At 38.6% G+C, this 25376-nt stretch overlaps 1 protein-coding gene across 6 annotated transcripts in view; it reads right to left on the minus strand.

The window, feature by feature from the left end:
* Positions 1–25376, minus strand: part of IGSF11 (immunoglobulin superfamily member 11) — a 210082-nt gene that overhangs the window by 69318 nt on the left and 115388 nt on the right. The window contains exon 2 of one of the 6 annotated variants that reach the window (XM_023210907.2): positions 7099–7248. The exons of the other annotated variants lie outside the window; for them this stretch is intronic. Within the exon in view, the coding sequence (XP_023066675.1) occupies positions 7099–7248 (150 nt within the window). The remainder of the gene's footprint in view (positions 1–7098; positions 7249–25376) is intronic. 6 annotated transcript variants of the gene reach the window in all.

Genomic DNA, 25376 nt, shown 5'->3' on the forward strand with positions numbered 1-25376 from the left:
GAAAATCTGGAGTGAGGTTTCCACCATATCACCATATCATGAAACCCATCTTCTTTCATTCTACAATCTTTCTTCTTATCATTTTCTCTATCACTATCACTTTCTTCTTTATCATGAGTTAATCTCATTAAAAATGTATTTGTCAAAACACCTAGTTACCATGGTGATAAGAAAGCAACATAACACATAACAAAAAAAATTGCCCTTCTCCATTTCCTAGCTTAAACATATCTCAGTTTCTATCAATTTACCTAAAAGATTAGGCCATTAATCTCCAGTCTCTCAAAGCAAGCCTGGAAATAGCTCAACCCTCCTTCCATGACCAATATACAGTGCAAGCCTCATCCTAATTGCTCTAATTACATGAAGAACATAATGAGATACAGCAGCAGATGGCTACAGATTACATTCCGGAGAAGAAATTCTCCTCTATCTCTCTTATTGAAGAGATTTTTGCCTTGAACAAAATAAAAATAAAAATCATTTTGTTCACAAAGCCACATATATGTTTTTTAAAATGTTATCCCACCACTTTCCTATTTCCTTCAATAACATATTTCCTTAAAAAAATTTACTCATTTCATATAGATTTTACCATACGTGACAAATAAATTTGTAGCCCTGTTGGATTTAAAAAAAAAAAAAAAAAACACAAAGATGTGCTCATAGAAAGTTGTTAGGAGTTTATATATTGAATCACATACTTCCACAAACCTGAACTATAATCTCAAAGACATGCTCTATCAAATAACGAATAGGGTCTTTAATTTGAGCCTAACAAAAGGTCTCTAAACAAAACATCGTTAGCCTCAGCTTTTCACAAAAGATGAAGTGTCAACTCATGTGTTTACTGCAGCACTATTCACAATAGCGAAGACATGGAATCAACCTAGGTGGCCATCAACAGTGGACTGGATGAAGAAAATGTGGTACACATACACCATGGAATACTATGCAGCCACAAAAAGAATGAAATCATGTCCTTTGCAGCAACATAGATGCAGCTGGAGGCCATCATCCTAAGTGAATTAATGCAAGAACATAAAACCAAATATTGCATGTTCTTATTCATAAGTAGGAGCTAAACACTGGGTAAAAAGTGTTTATGGACAAAAAGATGAGAAAAACAGACACTGGGGACTACTGGGGGGCAGAGGGAGAAAGTCAAGGGCTGAAAAACTACCTATTGGACACTATGCTCACTACCTGGGTGACAGGATCATTTGTACCCCAAACCTCAGTGTCACAGGATATATCCATTTAACAAAGCTGCACATGTACCCTCTGAATCTAAAATAAAAGTTGAAATTAATAAAAATTTTTTAAAAAGAGAGAACATGAAACTGATACATGAAATAGAAGAGACAGCCTTAACTAAATTCAAGTTATGTGTTCCCAACCAGCCCTAAAGGCAGTTTAAGCTGTATGCATTTCACAGTTTGGTTATATGCCCCAGTAAATTCCTCTTTTTAACCTTAAAAAAGAAGAATAAGAGGGAGTGTCAAACTTCCAGCCACCATTTTAATAATCATCACTTCAAAGTCAATGTCCAAAAATGAAGTCAGTGTCTTCTCCTTAAAAATTAGTTTGTTTTCCCAACTTGCTCTTTTTTGGCTAATGGTAACAGGCTCAAACCTTGAAGTTATCTTTTCTAGTTCTCATGTATTGTCTGTACTTTCAAATAGCACCTTGTATACAGGAAATCCCCAAGGCATGACCCCAAAACCACCATCATCACTGAAGGGTCCAAAGCTCTCTTCGCCTACTTCCCAATATCTCAAAGTAGGAATCTACCACTGCTGCCGTGATCTGGGGTTCCAAAGAAGTTTCCATGCTGCTACAGTGAGCATAGTAAAGGCGAACAAAACTCCTGCTACCAGGGAAACTAGAGACAGAATCAAACTTTTATTCCAGTCTGAAGATAAAGGACATTTTGAACACTGCACATTGGCAACCCTCCTTCCCCGAAGTTATAAGCCTCTTGCTTCATTCCTCATATAATTTCTATGTGGACTATATTAATGTATATCAAAGTTCCTACTACCATGGCAATCTACAGTGGACCAGGAGAGATATGAAAGTTAACAGGAGAGTCCATCCTTCCTCTGATCAACCCCCATAATGTAACATTCTAGCCTCAATATCAGAAATTACTTTTCATAACCATATTTTCAAAAACAGTGATAAATTCTCTAAGAAGTGAACTTCCTGTCACCCACTTCTGTAGGAAAAAAAAGAGATACTGAATTTTATCAGTTGCTCTTAGGGGTCCTAAGCCAGGGCAAGTTCATTTATCAATGGAAATTGATATGTGAAAAAATATTTGATCCACAGCATTAGGACAGTGATCATTTATCCCACATTTCACTTTATGTTATCATAATGTCTGCTTTGAGAAAATGGCAGCAAGAAAACACATATTCCCCAAATTTTCCTTTAACATTGCCCTGACTTGGATCTCTAACTAAGCCACCTAAATACTTGATTTGGACACTCCTGGGAGGGTGAGCTCAGAGGTCCCAGCACCTTGGTTTGCATGAGTTTATTGGTTGAGTTCTGTTTCTGCTGCCTTCAGACAGGCAGCAACAGCTTGCAGGGCCCTTGTGGCTGAAGGGCAGGACCACATCCCTCAGTGCCCCATGTTATACCTGGAACCTCTGAGGCATGTTCTAGTTTGGTCTTGGGTAGTGATTCTTGAAAAAGACAATGTGCCACCTTCAAGATGGCTTATTAGAGGCATATCCTAACGTCTACTCACCTCCTCCACTAAGAAGAAGCAAAATAGTGAGGAGAAAAATAACACTTCAAATAGATCATCCAAGAGAGAACACTGAAATTCAACAAAGTGACAGGAAACACCTAGAGCAAGAAAGTAGAGGGAAGCAAGGCAGCCTGTTCAACAGGGATCATCTTGGAACCCCCTAGTGTGGGGAAAGGGTGAGAGACCCCAGTGGTCCACATTCCCATCATGGACGACAACTATCCTAGCCAGGGGAGAGCCCTTTGACCCTCAGAGGCCTTGAAAGTAACATAGGATGTGCCCTAGAAACCACATGAAGGCACTGTTCCAGAAAGGGAGCTCACACCGAGTCCCACAAACTGCTGAGTCCTAAGTAGCTGCAGCACGGTGCCATTTTAAGAGCCCATCCGACACTGGACTGCATCCTGCCCTGCAACCAGGCCCAGGTCAAGAGTCTCGAGCAACAATCCTACCCCAAGCCCAGCAGAGGGGCAGCCATACATTCTCATGCATCCTGAGGACAAATTCCACTGCCCACAACCACTGCAGCTACAGACTACTGTGGGATGAGGCACAAGAAAAACCCACACCTTCCAGCTGCCTGCCTATGGCTGCCCCCAGGGAAAGCAACAAAGCTTTCTCCAATAGCAGGTCCACAGTACAGATGTTGCTGCTTCCACCTGAGCACACCATCTAGGAGCTTGGAGATTGCCTGATCCAGTCCACTGCCTGTGGTACCTGAGCACTCCTCCCAGTGTCTAGGATCAGGTCCACTCAACCTGCTACCACCACCACAGCCGGCACCCACCCCCCACATGCCACCTGCAGGTCATAAGCCCACCCAACTGGTCACAGCCACTGCCAACACTAGCACAGACCACTTGGGTTTCAGAGGGCTATCCCACTGCTGCCACTGCCATTGCTCATGCCACATCCCCTGCCAGGGGCTCAATAACTCTCCCATCCACCCAGCCCACCACTGCCATGCCTGGTACCTGAACAAACCACCTAGAAGCAAAGAATCAGCCTGCCTGGACCCGCTAACACTGGTGCCAATGCATGCCACCTTGGGCCCAAGGGCAGGCACAGTCAGCTCCCTGCTACCACCACTAAAGCCTGAAGACTGGCAACTGAGATCCCAGCACAACTTCACCACAGCCTTCTCTGACAACCGTACCCTAAGCCACCAAGGAAATCAGACACCACCGATGCTGTTTATAGTCAAAGAAATCACACAGACACTGCACTATTGCATGTACCCAGAATCAAAGCCAAAGTGCCCTACCCAACCAACACCATATATTCATCTTCAGGAAAAAGTCCTCCCCTATGAAAGCAAAATCACAAAATTGGAAGAAGCAACTGTTACACCAGATGCACAGATACCAATGTAAGGACACAGAAAACATAAAAACGCAAGGAAATATGAAACCTGCAAAGGAACATATCCAGCAATAAATCCTAATCGAAAAGAAATTCATAAAATCTCAGGAAAAGATTTCAAAATGTTGAAAATGTGAAAAAAGAAAATCTCACTGAGCTATAAGATAACTCTGAAAAACAATACAAAGAAATCAGAAAAACAATTCAGGATATGACTGCGAAACTTACCGAAGAGATAGATATAATAAAAAGAACTAAATAGAAACTCTCAAATCATTGAATGAAATACAAAATACATTCTAAAGTTTTAATGATAGACTAAACAAAGCAAAAGAAAGAATCTTAGAACATGAAGACAGGTCTTTTGAAACAACGCGATATAAATAAATAAATAAATGAATAAATAAATAAATAAATAAGAGCAAAGCCCTCATGACATATGGGACACAATAACGTGACTAAATATTCAAATTATTGGTTACCTAAAAGAGAATGAAAGAGAAAAACTATTTAATAAAATAATAGATGAAAACTTGCCAAGTCTAGAAAGAGTTTAAGACATCCAGATACAGAATTTCAGAGATTCCCCAAATAGGTACAATGTAAAAAGAATACACCTATTTAATAGGTGGTGCTGGAAAACTAGATAATCATGCAAAAGAATGAAACTAGAACACTCTCTCACCACATACAAAAATCAACTCAAGATGGATTAAAGATTTAAAAGTAAAACCCAAAACTATAAAACTACAAGAAGAAAATTTATGGAAAACTTTTTAGGACATTGGTGTAGGCAAAGATTTTATGGCTGAGGCCTAAAAAGCACAGGCAACGAAAACAAAAATAGACAAACGGGACTATATTAAATTTTAAAGCTTCTGCATAACAAAAGAAACAAAGGAGTTAAGAGGCAACTTCTTGGTTGGAATAAAATATTTACAAACTATTCATCCAACTGGGGACTAATATCCAGAATATGCAATCAACAGTAAAATATAAATACCATGTAAAAAGAGTCAAAAGACATATACAGAAATTTTCAAAAGAAGACATATAAATGGCCAACAGGTATATGAAAAAAAAGTTCATCACTAATCATCAGGGAAATGCAAATCAAAACCACAATGAGGTAACATCTTACTCCAATTAGAATGGCTATTAATCAAAAAACAAGAAATAGTAGATGTTAGTGAGGACGTGGAAAAAAGGGAACTCATACACTGTCGGTTGTAATGTAAATTAGTACAGCCACTATGGAAAACAATATGGAGATTCAAACCACCACCACCACCACCACCATCACAAACAGAACGATCATACAATCCAGCAATCCCACTACCAGGTAGTTATCCAAAGGAAAAGAATTCAGTATATCAAAGGGTCACCTGTACCCTCACATTCACTGCAGCACTATTCACAATAGCAAAGATATGGATGCAACCTAAGTATACATCAACAAATGAATGGATAAAGGAAATATTGTATATTTATACCATGGAAATCTATTGACCATAAAAACAAAGGAAATCACGTCATTTGTCACAACACAGATGGAGCTGGAAATCATTATGTTAAGGGAAATAAGCCAGGCACAAAAAGTATTGTGTGTTCTCACTCATACATGGGAGCTAATAAAGTTGATCATATGGAGGTAAAGAGTGGAACGATAGATACCAGAGACTGGGACGGATGTAAGGGTAGAGGGTGGAAGTGAGATAAAGAGAGGTTTGTTAAGGGGTACAAACATACCATTTATACACGGAATATGTTCGAATGTTTGATAGCAGAGAAGTGTGACTGCAGTTAACAACAATGGTTGTATTTTTCAACACAAATAGTAGCGAGGAAATGAAACGTGCCCAACACATAGAAATGATAAAGACTTGGGCAATGGATACCCTAAATATCCTGACTTAATCATTACACATCTACGCATGTAACAAAATTTCATGTATGCCCCATTAATATGTACAAATATAATGCATCCAAAAATTTTTTAAATACTTGATTTGTATTTTTTCTTACACTTTATTCTCGTATTTCTTTTTTATCTTCACAATGAGTCAACCTAAGAAGTACATTTTAAGAAGTCGCATTTTCTTGTTAAGTGGTTAAAGATACTTGAAAACTCATTTCCCAGGAATCAAACCCATTTACCACTTTATGTGGCATGTGAGGGAAGCAGAGTTAACATCTGGGACAGTGGTTGACAACACTTTGCCACTCACCAAGTTTCACCTCAAGGATCACTTGTGTTTATTAGTGAGCTGAGTCCTAACTACATTTTCCACTGCAGCAAATTCTTACAATTATTTTATGTTGCTTTGGCATCCATTTTATTTTATTTTATTTTTTTATTCTGAAACAGGATCTCACTCTGTCACCCAGGCTGGAGTGCAGTGGCATGATTTCAGTTCACTGCAACCTCCACCTCCTGGGTTCAAGCAATTCTCCTGCTTCAGCTTCCTAAGTAGCTGGGACTACAGGCACGTGCCACCATGCCTGGCTAATTTTTGTATTTTTTATAGTAGAGACGAGATTTCACCATGTTGGCCAGGCTGGTCTCAAGCTCCTGACCTCAAGTGATCTGCCCGCCTTACCTTCCCAAAGTGTTGGGATTACAGGCATCAGCCACTGTGCCCAGCTCTTGGCATCTATTTTAAACATAAGTTGAATTTTTTCGTATCAGAAGGAAGGATAAGTCATCCCTGACACAGTATCTAGTTCTTCACCTCTTCCCTGTTCCTCAAGGTGATTTATCCAGATATCTCCCTTATACAACTGCCTCCTGGCGGCCAACTCCCTGTGGGAGAGCTAAACACAACCTACTAGACTTGCCCCACTGACCTCCACACCCCACAAGTACTGTGCAGATACGCCACAGTGACCTCCTCTCACGGACACAGCATGCCTACATAGAACTTGTGCCTGCTTCCTCTAAACCCACCAATTAGAACTCCTTGTGGGAAACTTACTTGGGTAACACCATGGACCCCAATAAAGACTTTGACCCACATGTCTATCTCTTTCTGTCTTCTTTCCACCTGCTGGTTGAGAGTACATGTCCTGGATGACTCCCCTTCCTCCTACTGGCCCTGAGGTGTGCTGCCCTCTTCTTTCTGGGTCTATAAATAACATCGTGGCCCTCCTAGAGAGTGGCTATCTCATAAACTGGACACAAGTTAGGCATGAACCACAAAGGTACCTGCCAGTATATTCAAGTTCCCTGTAAGAGGGACACCTGGTCATGAGTTAAGACACTTAGGTTAGACTGTCCACCAGGATAAAGAAGTATCACGTAAAGCCACTTTGTAAGTATCTAAGACCATCTCCCTTGGATCCCCATCAGGGTAGAGCTAGAGTTTCTAGCAACTCTCCGGAGAGAGGCCTCAATACCAAATTAGAGGAAAATACAACATCCACTGTGCTCCATCCTTAGCCTGCATTTAAAGCCCCCTCCTTTCCTCAAAAACTTAATTGGAACTCTGAGGTTTTCTCCTCCATACCCTTTGGTAAAATCTTCTTCCAAAAAAAGCAGCTGATAAACTCATTCACCATTAAAATTATTAATGACCACTCCAGAATACAACTGTTTCACATTTAGAAAGATGTAAGAAACTTTAAAGAAAGAAAAATCTAATATAGAATATGCGACAATAAAAAGGAGGACAAAGGGTTTTATCACCAAAACATGCATTTACATAAAACCCATTTCAAATAGAAAAATTAAGGTTCCTTTTTTAACCCTGTTTCTGTTTCTTCAATAAAATCCTCCCTCCTCCTTAATATCATTAAGGAGGGTATCTTAATGAATACCTTAATTCACTGAAAAGGGCTTCTCCTAAAAACGACCCCTCAACAGTTTGTTTCATTCAGTATTCATCTACCAAAATTAGTCATATTAATCTACATAGGCTCATAAGCTAGATTATGCCTTGACAGCACAATGACAAACTCTCAGCAGCTTTACACAAAGATTATTTCTTGCCCACACAATGTCCTATATGCACCCAGAAGCTATATTCCAAATGGTGATTTAGAAATTCAGTCTAGTATCACCTTGTGAATCCATCATCTCAACATGCAGCCTACACAATCCACGTGGTAAAGGCTTTGGCTCATAAATGACACATATCACCTCTACTTATAGTCTACCAGTTAGAATAAGTGCATAGCCCCAACATAATTGCAAGGAAGGCAGAAAAAAACAGCTTAAGTCTGGCTCTAAAGATGAAAATAAAACAAGACTAGGTGAACATGTAACCACTGCCTCTGTCACAATGAGATATTTACTCTATGTATAATTAACTAACATGTGCCTATAGGTCTTTATCTGTATTAACATCTTTGACATTCACAACTAACCAAGGAGACAGGTATTATTAATACCATCTCCAGTTTACAAATAAGGAAACTGAGGTTCAAAGAAGTCAAGTAACTTACCTAAGTGTGTAAGTGGGCTAGCTGAGATTCAAATCTAAGAAATGAGCTCCAGAATACACTATGGCACACTGCTTCTCAAATATTCAAGACACAGTCACAGTTAAGGACACTGGCCCTCAAATATTTGTAGAGCTGTCATACGAAAGAAGGGTTTAGATGTAGTCTATAAGTCTTAAGAACACAAAATAAAGATGTAATACTGAGATTAAAATGCAAGGAGAGTATTTCTGAGTACCTACTGTGAGCCAGGCACCATTCTAGATATTGTACATATATCCCATCCAAGCATCAAAACACTTCAAACAAGGTGGGTATTATTATTCCAGTTACACAAAAGAGAAAACAGACCCAGAGAGATTAAATAACTAGCCTAGGGTTTTACACAGAGCTAGTATTTAAACCCAAATCAATCTGGCTTCAGAGCCTAAGCAATTTTCCACCATATCTCACTGTTACTCAATATAGACATAGTAGATGCAAATCCCACTCCATCAATTACAGGGGTAAAAAAAAGGAATATAATTCTTTTTAATTTTTACTATGACTAAACAATTTCAGTTGTGAGTCTCCATTTAGTTGAGAGGCAGAAACTTAATCTTGGCACATTTCCTCTCAGGTCTTTCTGCTTTCTTAGCTTCCATCAGTGGTGGGGCGAGTCATGGCAGGGGGAAGTCCACTCTCCTCTAGAATTTATCAAACCTTCCTGGGGGGTTCAAATACAATCCCCGTATCTAGGTTCATTCAACTCCCCACCCAGCTCTCCTTCCTCTTCTAGTCTATAAAATCTTTTTTCTTGACTTTTGTTTTTTCAAATTCAGTTTTATAGCCAGACTCAGGCTTTGTAATTTCTGAAATTCAAAAAACAAAAACCAGACATTTGCCTCTTTTTATATATCCCTTTATAACCTCTTTTTTACATCCTGCTGAAGTGTCTTTCCCCTCCCCTTATAACCAAAAACAGTCAAGTCCTCAGAAGGTTGCAGGAAATAACAGGAACAGAAAGCACACTGGTTAATGTATCACAATATCACCATGTTACATAAAGAAGACCCTTCAACAATTAATGTTGCTGAAAATGAAATGAACCATAAGAGACCATGAACCTCCCAGTCAATACAAAACATATATAAGAAAAGAACGGCTGGTCATGTAGCTAGGATATTACAGAGGTTTAAAAGATACATATGAATTGGGGGGAGGGTATAGTGATTGGACCTGGAATGTTTTACCTTAATGGAGAGAAATAAATAGAAGGAAGGGAAGGAGAGGGAAGGAGGAAGGAAGACAGACAAACCCATAATTTCAAGGGAGCCAGGACACAATAGCTGATTTTCTATGTAAATTCAAATTAAAGAGGGTAGGAAGAGACAGGTTACCATAAATCTCAATATTGGCATGAAGATAATTAAGGAAAAATATGTCTAGAAAGTTAAGGAATAAATCAAAAACATCCAAGAATATGATTTCCTAAGATTTTCCTGAACTAAAATGAAGTCTACCCTCCACGCTGAGAAAAGAGGAGGGAAGGGTAAGGAAGCAAGGTGAAGGTGTAGAAGATTCTCCCAAAAATGCAGAGCTGCAAAAACTGACTGAAAGCTGCCACTCAGTGACACCTTGATTCTGACTTAAAACCACAGAGCCCTTCCAGGAAAAAGAAGGCAGGATGAGTCACATGAGAAGATAAAAAGCCATTGCCACCAAGGCATTTACATTTATCCCTTCCACAGCCTAAGGAATACATCCTGACTTTTTCTAATAATTTTCCCTAAACTTCCGTCTGAGATCTAATAATGAAATAATAATAATAATAATAATAATAATAATAATAATAATAATAATAAATTACTTTAAAGCACTCCCAGAGGCATCAGAATATATGCTGAGCCACATTAAAATGCAGCTTGGAGTTACGTAAAGTATCACATTAAAATTTAAAACCCTTCAAAATTCAATCTTGTTTAATTTCAAAGCTATATCTCAAATCAAAAGGCACTATGGGAATTGAAAGAGAAAAGGGAGATAACAATATTCTATCTCCATTAATGAAAGAATTGAGGTAGGAGGGAAGTGGGGAATCTACTGGATATTTTTAACGGCAGCTTCATTTGTGACATATTCTACATTTCTGTCTCTGTCACAATGCAAGAACAAAGGGATCATTCTACTTGTTGTTTCTAAAGTCACTGTCATCAATGAAGACTAACGCTAAAAAGCTGTATTTCTGGCCTTGACCTCTGTGAAGCCCCAGACCTACCTATCAAAATGCCTGCTGCTCTTCCCTCCCCTTGGATAACATCCCACAAGCAGAACAAATTCAGTTTGTCTGAAACTGAATTGATCATCTTTTCCCCAAAATCTGATCTTTATTTGCCACTCCAATTAGATATACTCAACAAAAGAACTTAAGAGAGTCACCCTTGACACTTTCTCATATTTTACAATGAAACTATCACTCATTTTACCTTCTAAATTGGTCTCCTCAGTTGGTCTCCTCCTCTTTATCCCTCTGCCATTTGCTCTTTCAGTACAGCCCCTTATCATCTCTCCTCTGAACCCCTGGCACCAGCTTCTTGATATGTCTATTCCTCCTTCTCCCTTGTCTTCCTGCAATATATTCTGAGCACCAGCACCAGAGTGATTCTTAAAAAATGCAAATTTGATCTTGTCACAACCCCAGTATAGAGCCTTGAAATGAATGGCCCCCATTCTTTATAGGATATAAATCAAGTTTCTCAGCACGACAAAAAGGCCTTCCATGGGCTGGCCATTAACAGCTTCCCCTCCTGCCACTTGCCATGTCACAATCTGCAATTAAGCAAGCCTGAACAATTTGCAGTTACACTTGTTATGCAGTTTCATACTTCATCTTCCCTCATGTACTTCCCTCTGCCTGGAATGTCTGCCCTCTCTTCAAGGAGCCACAGTTCAAAAATCCACTGCTTTACCTCCCTGACTTTGTGCCACCCCCACCCCTCTCCCACTGAATGAGAGCAAGTGCCCTCTACCTTATGTGCACAGCAACCATCATGCCTCTAAAGCACCCATCACACACCCCATTTAAATGTCTATTCACTCACCTGTTTTCCTCATTAGACTGTAAATTTCTAAAAGAAGCTGTCTTCTCCACTCACAGTGCCTCGTATGCAATAAATGTTCATTGAACTGAACTGAATTTTATTCATTAAGTGCCTCAATTTCTACTTTATACTATCTGTAACATTTTCTGTTAGTTTCTAATATAGGCACAAGTGGGGAATTTATAGTAAATAATAATTTGTATGCTCAATTTAACAGGAAAATGGAAAGGAGCTTTTACTAAAGTGTTCTCCAGGTCAGCAGTGCATGGTGCCAAGTACATACTTTCACTATTTTATTTAATATGTAATACAGCCATGCATGTTAAGTAGTGGCTACAGCCTGTTTTCACAGAGAAGGAAACCACAGCTCAGAGGGAATAGTAAACCCTTTCAAGATTATCTAGCTGGAAAGGATGGGTTCATATTAAAATATAGGTTTTACATGTACGCACTAGTGCTTCTCACATAAGAAAGAGAACACAGAAATTGAGCAAAAAGAAAAGGCAATACAAAGATTAAATAAAAGAAAATTTTCTAAGTTCTCCAGTCTCACAACTTCCTCTTTTCTCCACATTCCTCAGCAGAATATGTGACTCTGGGTAATGAGGTCACTCTAAGACCACGGCTGTTGCTTAGAACACAGTGGTAAAGGAGACTTATGGTTAGCAGTTCCATAAAGTGAGGCATTAATTACTTTCTCTAGACATCTGTCCACTAAACCCTTGCAACCGATCTCACAAACACATGGACCAGGAAAAACGTGTAGAAGCTCAGGTTGAATCCATCATTACAAATACAACTGGAAGTACTAACTTTCCTAATGGTGTTTTCACATTTTGGTATTTGAAGGATACTATAAAGAGGTACAAGGCTTAGCTCTGCAAATGGAATGCAAAATAGAATGCCTAACTAGAAAAGCGAGGCCAGGTAAGTGTGAGGGTTATTTCTTGTGTTCATCCCAGAGGATGAGAACACCTCTCCTCCAGGAAATGGGTGAGGACAAGCTGTCTCTCATACAACACCCATACATACTCTAGGTTTAGGGACACTGGGAACAAATGGTGAACACTGAGAACTATGAGCCGGTATGAATCAGGGCTTCAAGTTCAAGAGTAAAGACTAAACCAAGTCCAAAGCCTGTCACTTCTAGAAGTCCTGCATAGTAGTGTGGAGCCATAAAAACAAGCCTGGCCTCGTCAGTGGAGGTAATCTAGTCCCAGTAAAAACTGCTTCTGCTGCTAAACAATGTTTGGAGTTCATCACTCAGAGAGTTAAAAGGGCTACAGTTCAGGGACACCAGGCAAAGAGCCCAACATCAGTACCCTTGAAAAAGACAAGGAAGAAAAAATGTAGCAGTAATTCACTAGGCATGTGACTTGAGACTTGGCAGGCTGCCTTGGCAGGGCTGGACAGTTTGTGGGCAGAAAATTCACATATTTTTTTCCTGCAGCCAGAAGTTAAGAAGGCATAGACAGAGGAATATCAACTCAGATCCTTCATCAAGCTAATAATCAGTAAGACCTTCCTAAGGAGAACAATGAATAACCACAACTGTCATCTGTTTTACACATGCATATGACTGATCAGCATTACTCCAACTGGGCTTTAGTACTTTTACAACCTTAAACAGTTCTGTAATATATTAATTGGATATCAAATATGCAACCAATCCAAGTGTTCTCACCTGACAGACTTCTAAACAAAGGTCTGAAACAAAAGCAAGGAACAGAGTTCAGCTCAAGTCAACCAACATTAATAGGGCATGAATTAAGATACTGGGCCAAGAGCAGCTAATACAAAGATGAATAAGGTATCTCTGAGGAAAGTATAGTACACTGTAGGAGGGAAAAAAAGCAAAAAGAATGTCAATATAATATCCTAATTGCTGGCAGAGTATGTACATGATAGTGTATGAAGATCATTAGCCAGGGTTAAAAGACCAAAAGCAAGGCAAGCAAATGTCAGTCAACCCCTGTGAGGACTAAAAGGAAGAGTTAAAAAGCCACCCTACAGATAACTTAGTCTGGATTTCAAATGAGGACACATGCTAAAAAGGGAGTATGACCTGCGCAGAGTCATACAGTTAGTTGCAAAACCTAGGCTGGAACTCAGGTTTACAGTACTTTCCACCACAGCAGGACACTTTTCCAAAATCACAGGAAATTGGGCAAATTGCAGGCTTCTGAAGCTGGGAATATGACTTTCAAAAATGCAAATTCTAAAGACATATTGATTAATGATCTGTGAATGAGGATGGGGGAAGTGCATGGCAGCTGGCTGTCCTCAGGGTGGGAAACTTGGAGGACAGAATGGCATCTGCATGTGGTTTGTCATTAAAAACAAAAAACTTAAAAAAAGCATTGCATTTGTAACTCAAAGCAACTATTTGCTTAAAAAAACTTGCTTCAATGGCGCTACTAGTTCTATTCTCCTCTCCTACAGCAAAGAACTGTTTTATTACTTGTGCTAATAATATGGAAATGTCTCCTTCCTGAACCGTGAGGTTTCTCGGAGATCGGCAAAACTAAAGCATGTTACAACATTAATACCTCTACTTCAGACTGAGTTAGAAAGCTCTTTCTCCAGCAGACTTTCACTATGACATCATGAAGTTCTAAGTCCCACATGAACTAAAAGAAAACCCTACCCAATGAAACGCAAGCTAGTTGTGATTACAGGGTAATGAAACCAATCATTACTTCATTCAACGAACATTTACTGATTAATCCTGTGTCATGAACTATTTTAAGACCTAAGATTTTGAGAGGAGGGAACAAAAGATGGGAAGACAAAACACAAGATCAATCAGACACAACCCCTGTCTAGTGAGGAAAGCAAATATACAAGCAAAGGATTGTAAAATTGTTTGATAAATGTTATAAAGCAATGCTACTCAGAATGTGGCCCTGGACCAGTGCAGAGCTCTGAATTGTTGGTTGTTGATCCACAAGAAGATGGCTAAGTACACACCTTGAAAGTAAATATACAGAAACTTTTATAGCATTTTTTTCCTTTATCTTTTTTTTTTTTTGAGACAGAGTCTCGCTCTGTCACCCAGGCTGGACTGCAGTGGCTTGATCTCGTCTCACCGCAACCTACACCTCCCAGGTGCACGCCATTCTCCCGCCTCAGCCTCCTGAGTAGCTAGGACTACAGGCACCCACCGCCACACCCGGCTGATTTTTGTATTTTTAGTAGACACGGGGTTTCACCGTGTTAGCCAGGATGGTTTCGATCTCCTGACCTCGTGATCTGCCTGCCTCGGCCTCCCAAAGAGCTGGGATTACAGGTATGAGCCACCGCGCCCGGCCCCTTTATAGCATTTTAATAGTAATTTTAGGTCTGTTGAAGCTAACAATTTTTAAAATGAGGCTATTTTATGTTTTTTACACTTCATTTTTCTAGTATTTCATCTTTATTACATTTTACAAAATCAGTCCAAAAATAGTTTAAGGAGCAATGAATACAGTGATGTAACAGAAGTACTATTTTCCATACTATACTATACAAACACAGATGAAACGAAATGGCCTTTGAGATTTAAGAGAGGCTCCAAAGGGGAGATAACTTTTGAGCAGCAAAGGATAAGTAGGAGTTTTCCAGAGATATTAAGACGTATCAGGCAGAGGAAGAGCATCCGCAAAGGCTAGGTAGGGGTCATACTAGTGAATGGTATTTTTATAAAAATAAACCTTGAGGTACAGTAATAAACAGTAAAAGTGCAGAAAGTTACGCTACAAAGAAATTCACAGAGACTGGCATGATTTTATAGTTCAGGCTTTGGACTCTCCCCCAAAATGCAAGGGAATCACTGAAAAGTTTTATAAGCCAAAGAAGGATATATTTATGTTTTCATTATTCTGACAGCACAGCAGTGTGGTAGACAGATTTGAAAGAGAGAGAGGGAGGGACACAGACCAGTTGTGAACATACTGAAATAACCTAGGTGTGAAGTGAAGAGGACCTGCATTATATCAAGGAAAACAGGCAAGAAAGAATGGCTTAGAGAAACGTTTTGAAGGTATGGATGCATAATGTGCCTTAATTAAGATGCGTCAGAATCTGTAATTAGTTGTTCACTCAATTCAATTAAGTGTCCTGATCATATGAAGAGGAGATCAGTAAGCATAAAGAAACTAAGTGAGCTAATGAGAGACAGGAGATAGACATGGGAGTGAAATACGAAATTCTAGAAAAATCTTGGGTTTTAATAATCTTACACAGATTCATATATATACATACACACACACACACACACACACATATAGAGAAGAAAAATGGATAAAGAGTTATAGCCAACACATTTATTTTCCATATTTTATGTACAGAGCAGTATTGTAGACACTATGGAAAACACAAAGGGAAACAGTAATAGTCCTTTTCACTGTTTCTAATCCCTGGGCAACTTGAGAATCTCCACCTAGAAGTTAGTTCTGGACGACAGAAACCTGATGTACTTATCTCAATAGATTTCAAACCAAGACTCATTTTCAACCCAGAGAAATTCTGTGGGTTCAGGGAATCTCTAAAGGGCAAAGGTATGTATATATGTGTAGGTAGGAAGGGAGAGGTCCTTGACTGGAAGAAATGAATATTTCCTGAAATGTTCCCAAGGAAACTATGAGTCCCTCGGATGAAATCTGTTGAATCAACCAGCTCCTCTGGAATTACCTGGTCTCCAGGGAATGCATAGCCCTCTTAAATCCAATGTAAACTCCACAGAGATCCAGAGAATTGCATCGCCTAAGAATACGGGTCACCGGCTTAGAGAGCCTGTAAAACTCACTTAGATAGGACCAGAAGTAGAAGCACTGGGCAAACACATACCATTTTTCTTAGAGTATTTTTTAAAATGCAACAGAAAATCAGATGGAGTCAGAAACAATTCAATTACTGTTCTATCACAGATATTCTGTACCTCCACTAACCATCACACATACAGGGAACACCACTTATCATAACACTATTCCTGGGGCAGGCCCAATATCTATGTTATGGTGGTCTGACTGTGTCTTGTAAGTGCCTACTATATTTCAGGGCACATGATTTTACCAAAGTATGTAACAGGCTTAGCTTTATAACAACGTCTACTGTATTCTAGTCATGAACTGGGACAAATAAGCCTTTTTGTACTCCACAGCTGCATCTATTCAAGTGAAATACCACAATTAACCTGTGAATTTAATCTAAATATTCAACAAGTATACAAAATTAATATTAAAAAGTTTAATTTACCTAAAGAGTAATAAGCTTTTAACATAAAATCATCAACTGCCACTTAATTGTCTTTTACAAAAACATTATTAGCCTCTGCCTTTGTAAAATGACAATGGATATAAGATAAATGCTCCCATATAAGAGAAGAGAACATAAAATTATCTCCTAAGAGCGTTAACTACCATTTTTTTAATTTTGAAAATGAACAAATTCTCAGTCAGTGCCTACCATCTGCAAGACACTATTGGGAATCAATGGAAAACAAAAAGATCTAATTATCTACAAGGTCTGGAAAAGATAGAGAACAGAATCACTTAATACCACCAGTGTATGGAGGTAAGCAAGGAGAAGCTCTCCATTCAGTATCCAAGATCCTCTGCTAGTCCCGTACAATGCACCAGCATGGAAAGTGATGAATAAGCTTCATTGATAATAGTGACTACGTCACAGCTGGCCGAACATTCAGTCCACAAACAGAAGGCTTCTGTATTTGCTCGAATCAACCATAGGAAAGTTTTAGCAAAAAGACTGTTATATTCAAATGGAAATCAGTACTTTCCAGCAAGAATGGACAATTAGCAATTCCTTAAACTAGCACTAAAAGGAAGAACAGAGAAATGTACCAAAAATTATCACAAACAACCTATATTCCAAAATGTGAAACAAATAAGAAAGATTACTATTGTTAGCATTTTGAAAAACTCATGTACCAGACATAAGGTAAGTCTGGATGTTATGAGTCTCCCAGTTATCAACTTATACTGATAAATTTTACCCAACTACTCTCCCTTTGTAAATTTCTTATCACATAAAGTTTAAACTGTAGTCCAAGATTTCAGCACACGGTTAATTTAGATGGCATTCTTTAAACATTTAGCAAAAAGTGCAAAGTCTGTTTATACAACATTTGAATCTACATTTTAAAAGTGTTTATTCACCAGATTAACAGATTCTTGCAAATACCTCTTCAAGACTAGCAAGGCAAATAATCACCAACCTCCAAGCATACACACAATTATGGCTTATCTGACTTATGGATCTGGTTTTGTGAATCTGATCCTGCGACTAGAGAAGTTTGCAGGCCCTTAATTAAGTTACAATGATTCCATGGCTACCCTTGGTGTTGAAAAACACAAAGGTCAAGGAAATAGGCAAAAGAAATTTCACCAGAGTTAAAGCAATTATTTCCTAGATATAATGTCAAAAGCACAAGTGAGAAAAGAAAAACACTGAGGTTCAACTTTATGAAAACTAAGGATTTTGGTATTTCAAATGTGACACTACTGAAAAAGTGAAAAGAGAGCCAACAGAATGGAAGTCATATACAAGGGACTTGTATCCAGCATAAATAAAGAAATCTTAAAATTCAGTAACAAAAAGACAAATAAAGGTCAGGTGCATCACATCTAGAATACCAGCACCTTGGGAGGCCAAGGCAGGAGAATTCCTTGAAGCCGAGAGTTCACGACCAGCCTAGGGAAAAATAGCAAGACCCTGTCTCTACAAAAAAATTAAAAATTAGCTGGGCATCGTGGCACATACCTGTAGTCCCAGCTACTCACAGTAGGCTGATGTGGGAGGATCATTTGAGCCCAGGAGTTCAAGGATGCAGTGAGCTTTGATGGCGCCACTGCACTCCAGTCTGGGCAACAGAGCAAGATCCCAATAAAGTAAGTAAATAAGTAAGTAAATAACTAGGCAAAGACATGAAAAGATGTCCAGTATCATTAATCATTATAAAAATGCAAAACCACGAGATACTATTTCAAATCCATTAGAATGGCTACAATTAAAAGACAATAACAAGTGTTAACAAGGATATGGAGAAACTGGAGCTCTCAGACAATTCTGTGAAGAATGTAAAAGAGTGCAGTCACTTTGGAAAACAGTTTGGTGATTAAACAGAGTTGCCAATTCTGAAATTACTAAGCAATTCCACCTTTAGTTATATATGCAAGAGAAATAAAAACATATCACATAAAAACTTTTACCTATATTTATAGAACATGTGTTCACAGCATGACAGCCAAAAAGTAGCGACAACTCAAATATCCATGAACTGATGAATGAAAAAATAAAGTTATATATCCATACATGTAATATTATTCAGCAATAAAAAGGAATAAAGTAGTGATAAACGCTAAAATACGGATGAACCTCGAAAACATTATATAAAGTGAAAGAAGCCAATCACAAAAGGCCACATATGGCATGATTACATTGATACAAAATGTTCAGAAAAGGCAAGTCTATATAAACAGAAAGTAAATTAGAGGTTTCCAAGGACTGAGAGAGGGTGCAAGGTGTGGGAAGTGAATATAATGGGTACAAGTTTTCTTTCTGGAGAGAGATAGAAATGTTCTCAAATTAGATAATGGTACTGGTGGCATACATTTTTTAAACATACTGCAAACAACCAAATTGTACACTTTACATTGGTAAATGTTGTGGTATATAAATTATATGTCAATAAAATAGTTTTGCATTGTGCCGAACTGCAAACCTTTTCACACTTCTGAAAGCAGTCCCTCAAGCTACCCGGTATTTTATGGGGCAAGGCACATATGAAGTAAAGCAATTATTCTCCTATCAACCTGTGTCTTTATCTCAAGCATTAATCTAGAGTTGGACTGGCTCTGGGGGCACCAGATAACTCAATGTATACACTCTAAACATTATGAATTCCTAAGAATTACCGAAGCCTAGCAGCACCCACTGCCAATTTTGGTTCCATTTACTTCAATAAACATTGACTGAGGCCCATAACTGGCTAAGGACTATCTCTAGAATACAAAGACAAAAGAAATAATGGGGCTGGGCACAGTAGCTTATGCCTGTAACCCCTGCACTTTGGGTGGCTGAGGCAAGAGAATCCCTTGAGCCCAGGAGTTTGAGACCAGCTGGGGCAACATAGTGAGTCCTCATCTCTACCAAAAATAAACAAAATTAGCCAGGTGTGGTGGCACACAACCATAGTCCCAGCTACTCAGGAGGCTGAGATTGGGAGGATCACTTAAGCCTGGGAGGTTGAGCCTGCAGTGATTCAATATCGCACCACTGCACTCCAGCCTCGACCTTGTAGAGAGAGAAGAGATGAGACAAGAAGAGGAAAATAGTGGGCCTAATACCCAAGAAGTTCACCGCTTGTTAAGTCTAAGACAGATACATACGCACATGGTTCCAGTTCAGTATACCATGTGCAAACTACAGGAATAAGCACGGAGGCAGAGAAATAGTACAGAGAAGGGAGTAGTTAATTTTATCTCAATATGACCCACAAAGGTTTCACAGGAATAAGAATACCCGAGCAGGGCTTTAAAGGATTGGTAGACAGGAGAGGAATGGTACAGGGAAGAGTGTGGAGGAAGGAAAGCAGGCCACAGTCAAGGTAATGAAAAGGGGTATGTAATAGCAAAGCGGCCTGAAGGGCTGAAAGAAATTTGGAAACAAAATTAAGGGTCATGCAAAAAATGTCAGAAGATGAGTTTGGGGGATTAAGCTAGATTACGGATATGCTACAAATTCCAACCCTTATCCTAAGGCAACGGTGAGGCTTTGAAGTGTTTTAGGCAGGTGAATGAAATTATCAGATTTATTCTAGAAATATCATCCTAGCCAATCATTTGTAGAATGACGATTCACTACAACAAGGGTTCTCCAGGTTTTATTTATCTAAGTAATCACTTTTAATGTGCTTTCAAATGCAATGTTATATAGTAACCGGAGACGAAAGAAAGCAAAAAGCAAAGCACTTCTGGTTGAAACACTGGAAGGCCTGGAGCCCTGTAGAGGCAATGACCACCGTTTAGCCCCCACAACTGAAGAATCCCTACAGCTCAGCAGAAGATGGTCTGGAAATTTTTGAACTAAAGAGAGGTATTAATAATAATGGAAGACTGGAGATTAATTAAGAAGCTAGTTTAATAGTCCAGGGGTAAAATGATCAGTACCTAAAACGACAGATAAAGAAGAAAAGAGAGTCCAGAAAGCTCTAAACAAAACAATTAACAGAATTTCTAGACTGACTAGATGTAGCATAAGAATGAAGAAAGAATCCAGGATGACTTCCGGGCTTATGGTTTATTTATTTAATTATTTATTGAGACAGAGTCTCACTCTGTTGCCCAGGCTGGAGTGCAATGGCACCATCTTGGCTCACTGCAACCTCTGCCTCCCGGGTTCAAGCAATTCTCCTGCCTCAGCCACCCAGGTAGCTGGGACTACAGGCACCCGCCACCACTCCCAGCTAATTTTTTTTATTTTCAGTAGACAGGGTTTCACTCTGTGTGAGCCATGATGGTCTCGATCTGACCTCATGATCCGCCCACCTCAGCCTCCCAAAGTGCTGGAATTATAGGCGTGAGCCACTGCACCTGGCTAATTTTTTGTATTTTTAGTAGAGACAGAGTTTTACCATGTTGGCCAGGCTCGTCTCAAACTCCTGATCTCAGGTGATCCACCCACCTCAGCCTCCCAAAGTGCTGGGATTACAGGCGTGAGCCACCACGCCTGGGCAGCAATAAGGCGTATGGTTTAGGTGAAGAGAAATGACTGTTGATAGAATGGACAGGGGTACTCGGCTTACCTAAAGATACTTCAAATTTAGTCATCCCCAAAATTGAACTCTCTTGCCCCTCGTCAAACCTGTTAGTGTTAGCAGTGTTAGCAGTTTCATATCTCAGTACATGGCTCCAGATTATGCTGGTGCTTGAGCCAGAAGCCTCAGAATCACCTTCGATAGCTATTCCCCCACATTCCCTACATGAAGTCCATCACCAAGTGTCACTGATTCTAATTTCAAAATTTGTTTCATTTATCCACCACTTCCACCACCACTGCCACCATGCTACTTCCATGCCACCATCATCTTACACCGTGATTTCTACGACAACCTCTTAACCTAGTTTCCTTGCTACTATCTCTGACTCACTCCAAACCATTCTACATACAATAATGAGTTCTGTAAACTGTAAACCCTTCTGTGGATTCCCATTGCACTTTAAAGACAAAGAACATGTCTTGTTTTATTCATCTTGGGACACTCAGTGCCTAGTACACTGTAGACGATAAATATTTTTTTAAAAGAATAAAAGAGAAAGGATCAGGCCTGGAGTAAGATGATGAGTTTTGTTTCAGGATTCTTGGGTTTGAGGTATCTATGGGATGTGCAAGGGATGACCCTATGGCAACTGATAGTAGGAGCCTGAATCCAAACTGACATTTGGCCTCACTATTTCAGGACTAAATAAGTAGAGTTATCTACGGTAAACAGGACTAAGACTATTTTAGATAATCATGAACTAAGTTAACAAAGCTTGAAGCAAGCTCAGCTTCTCAGAAAGATTAAAGTGTCTCTCTAATCTGGAATTCTGCAGCTCTGGGTCAGGTCTAGGTCAGCACTTCAAGGACCACAGAAACCACTGACCTAGCACTAGATCTGTGGTGGAATCTTTACAAGAAGCTATTTGGCAGCAAAGCCTGTGATTTGCCCACTTCCTTCAAACTATTTTCACAACACCTCTGCCCACCCCCACCCACGCCCCCGCTCCCTGATGTCCTCACCAATTTCCAAATGACTTCTCTATTAGTTAATCATGAACCTTACCTGACTCTCAGACAGCACATCTGGGGTGGTGCCTGGAAGCCTGTATTCTGACAATTACACCAGGCAATTTCTCAGTCTGGGGAAAGTTAACAGTTTAGAGAACATATGCAAAAGTTACTTTCATTCCTCTCTTCTACTGACCCTAGAGAGCTGCCTTAGGACATTACTGTTATGAGGACTTTCAAACAATAACAAAATTGTAATTTATTGCAGATTTCCTATAGTTCTACACGAAAATATTTAATATAATGTACTGATCATGGCAAATGCTAAGTGCTTCCAGGTTTCTAGTAAGTAACCATTACTTTTCCAAACACACATGTAAGAGACATTGATTATAATATCCAATATCCCTTTTCCTCCTTAATTTCTGCCAACATCAGTGTTTACCTACTGTATACAAACCCTTCAAGTTGAATAAGCTTGGTAATGGCACCTCTATTTTGATTTTTAAGTCAATATATAAAAATAATTATGTATTTTCTTTTAAAACAGAGCTTCTGAGAACCTCTGCCTACATATCCAGGGAATGTGTACAACAGCAAGTGTCAGATGAGTTGGCTTATGACCTAATCATTTGGTTTACTAATCAGGTGATCAGAGGCGATAGCCTGGTAACTCTGTCAATCCTAAGGTTTTACACTGACTTATGCTTGGTTGCACATCAATTGTTTTACATCTATAAAGGACCACTGGTTAAATGCAAGAGATACTAGAATTGTTGAAGTCAATAAAGAACATAAATGTTAAATCTGAAACTTCAACTCAAGACGACTTTTACCAGCTCTGTATACTGCATTATCTGATCAAATTCCTTAAGATTTAAAATGTCTCCAATACTTCAAAATCCACTGGGGAAAAAAAAAGAAAAAATGAAAACACAGCAAACCTAACATCAAACTGACTATTTTTCATTTATGGTGAATAAGTATTATCTGCACCCACAATGTATTATTTGCAAAAAAAAAAAAAAAAAGGTTTGCAAATAGCAGTTTGAAATATGTCATAATTTTACTGTATTTTAAAAGAAAGCCCCAAAACTATTTTTTATAAATAAGCAGAAAATACAAGACTCTCCACTGCTGGGTGACAGACTAAGGTTTTTATTTATTTTTGAAGCCTCAATACAACCTTAAATTTCAATCTGCCCTTTAATCTACACTCATTCCCAAAAGCACGTGATTTTAAAAGTTAACAAATGGTATCTATTTTATGCGGTTAAAGTAAATTAAGCAACCTTTACATATGCAAAATAGTATGTACAAAGTTATTCATTTTGGCACTGTTTGTAATAGTAACAGTGGAAACCATCTAAGTATTCATCAATAGAGGGTGCAAGTTATGATTCATTCATACAATGAAATGTTATGAAGAAATTTTTTAATAATAAGGAAATGGGTATAGTGTGCTACTACCTGTGTAGGAAAATGGGGTGCACTGGGGAATATGTAAATATATTAGATTGTATATGGGTCATGTAATTCTAGAATTATACTTTTAAAAAAACTGACAACACTAATTCCCTGTGGGGAAACAAATTGAGTGAATGGGGCCAGGATATGAGAAAAACTTACTAATAAATATCTTCTTACATTTTTGAAATTTGAGCTATATGAATATATTAGCTAAGAAAGAAATGGTTAAATTAAACATTTTTTAAAAATGAACCATGTATAAGAGTACTTTTAAAAGAAATGAATACTTTCAAAAACATATTGCTTAATCACTAGGTTATATATGATTACACAGACAAAACCAATGTGTAAAGAAACTGTTATAATTATGTCTTCTCTTAAAACTTCTCACTATGTACTCCATTGAGTTGTATGACATATAAAAATACTAGAATTAATCTCATCCCAAACCCTTTAAATGTTCCATCAATGGTTGAAACAGCAACAACAATGGGTTCCTTCATTCCTCAGGTCCACGGCAAAAAGGCAGCAAACATGAGATTCCTGACATATCCCCGTAAGTGACTGAGCAAAAAATTTTGAAAACATTCAATTTTTCTCATCACACTGTATGTCACTTGTTAAATGACAAGTCAAAATCTCTTCACTCATAATGCTATATTAAATCATATATTAAAAAACACTACTTAATAGAATAGCCATTTAAAATCCATATCTTATTCGCATTATCTTTTATAGACCCAAAATGACAGAATGCTTTTTAAAAAATAATTCATAAAGCAGTTCTTGAGAAATAAAGTCTTGGGTCCAAAAAAGTTGAGTACAAAGCAAGAAGACTACAGTACCAGCAACCGACAACCAGAGTTGTTGGAAAACAAAAATCAACAATGTACAATAAGATGAACAAAAGGGGTTGGCTTCTCGATTAACTATCTAAGTTCAAATAGATACACCCATTATTCAGCCCTCACTGAGTTCCTGACAGATTGACTTTAAAAGCTCTCCCAAAGATTCATTATTCTTAAACTTTACTCCTAACACCCGTCCAACCTTTGGCAAACACCTCATTTTTTATCTGTATTAGAATAAATTGAAGGAATTCTCCCCCTACCATCTCAGAGTATCCACTGTTTAACCTATCCTCTTCCCTTCTCTCCCACACCACAGGAAGCAGTGTAAGCCCCATCTTTGCTTTAACCCATCTCCCAACCTCTACCAAGATCTTGTTTGCTCAATCATCCCACAACTTGACATTTCAAGTTTTCCCTTTTCTTTGGTCCCTTGCTTTGTGCCTTCAATAAAGCAAAGATCTTCTAATATTTTGAAGAATGTACCTGGATCATGCTTCCTCCTTTAACTATTATATTTCTTTCCTTTTTCTAGTCAAGTTACCTAAATATGTAATTCATATCCATTGCCTCCTCCCTCTTCCCTCAAAAAATATATGCTTCAGCTTCAAATCCTCTACTAAAATAGCCTTATCAAAGTTCCCAAAT

Source organism: Piliocolobus tephrosceles, chromosome 2 (assembly GCF_002776525.5).
Source record: "Piliocolobus tephrosceles isolate RC106 chromosome 2, ASM277652v3, whole genome shotgun sequence".
Lineage (NCBI taxonomy): Eukaryota > Metazoa > Chordata > Mammalia > Primates > Cercopithecidae > Piliocolobus > Piliocolobus tephrosceles.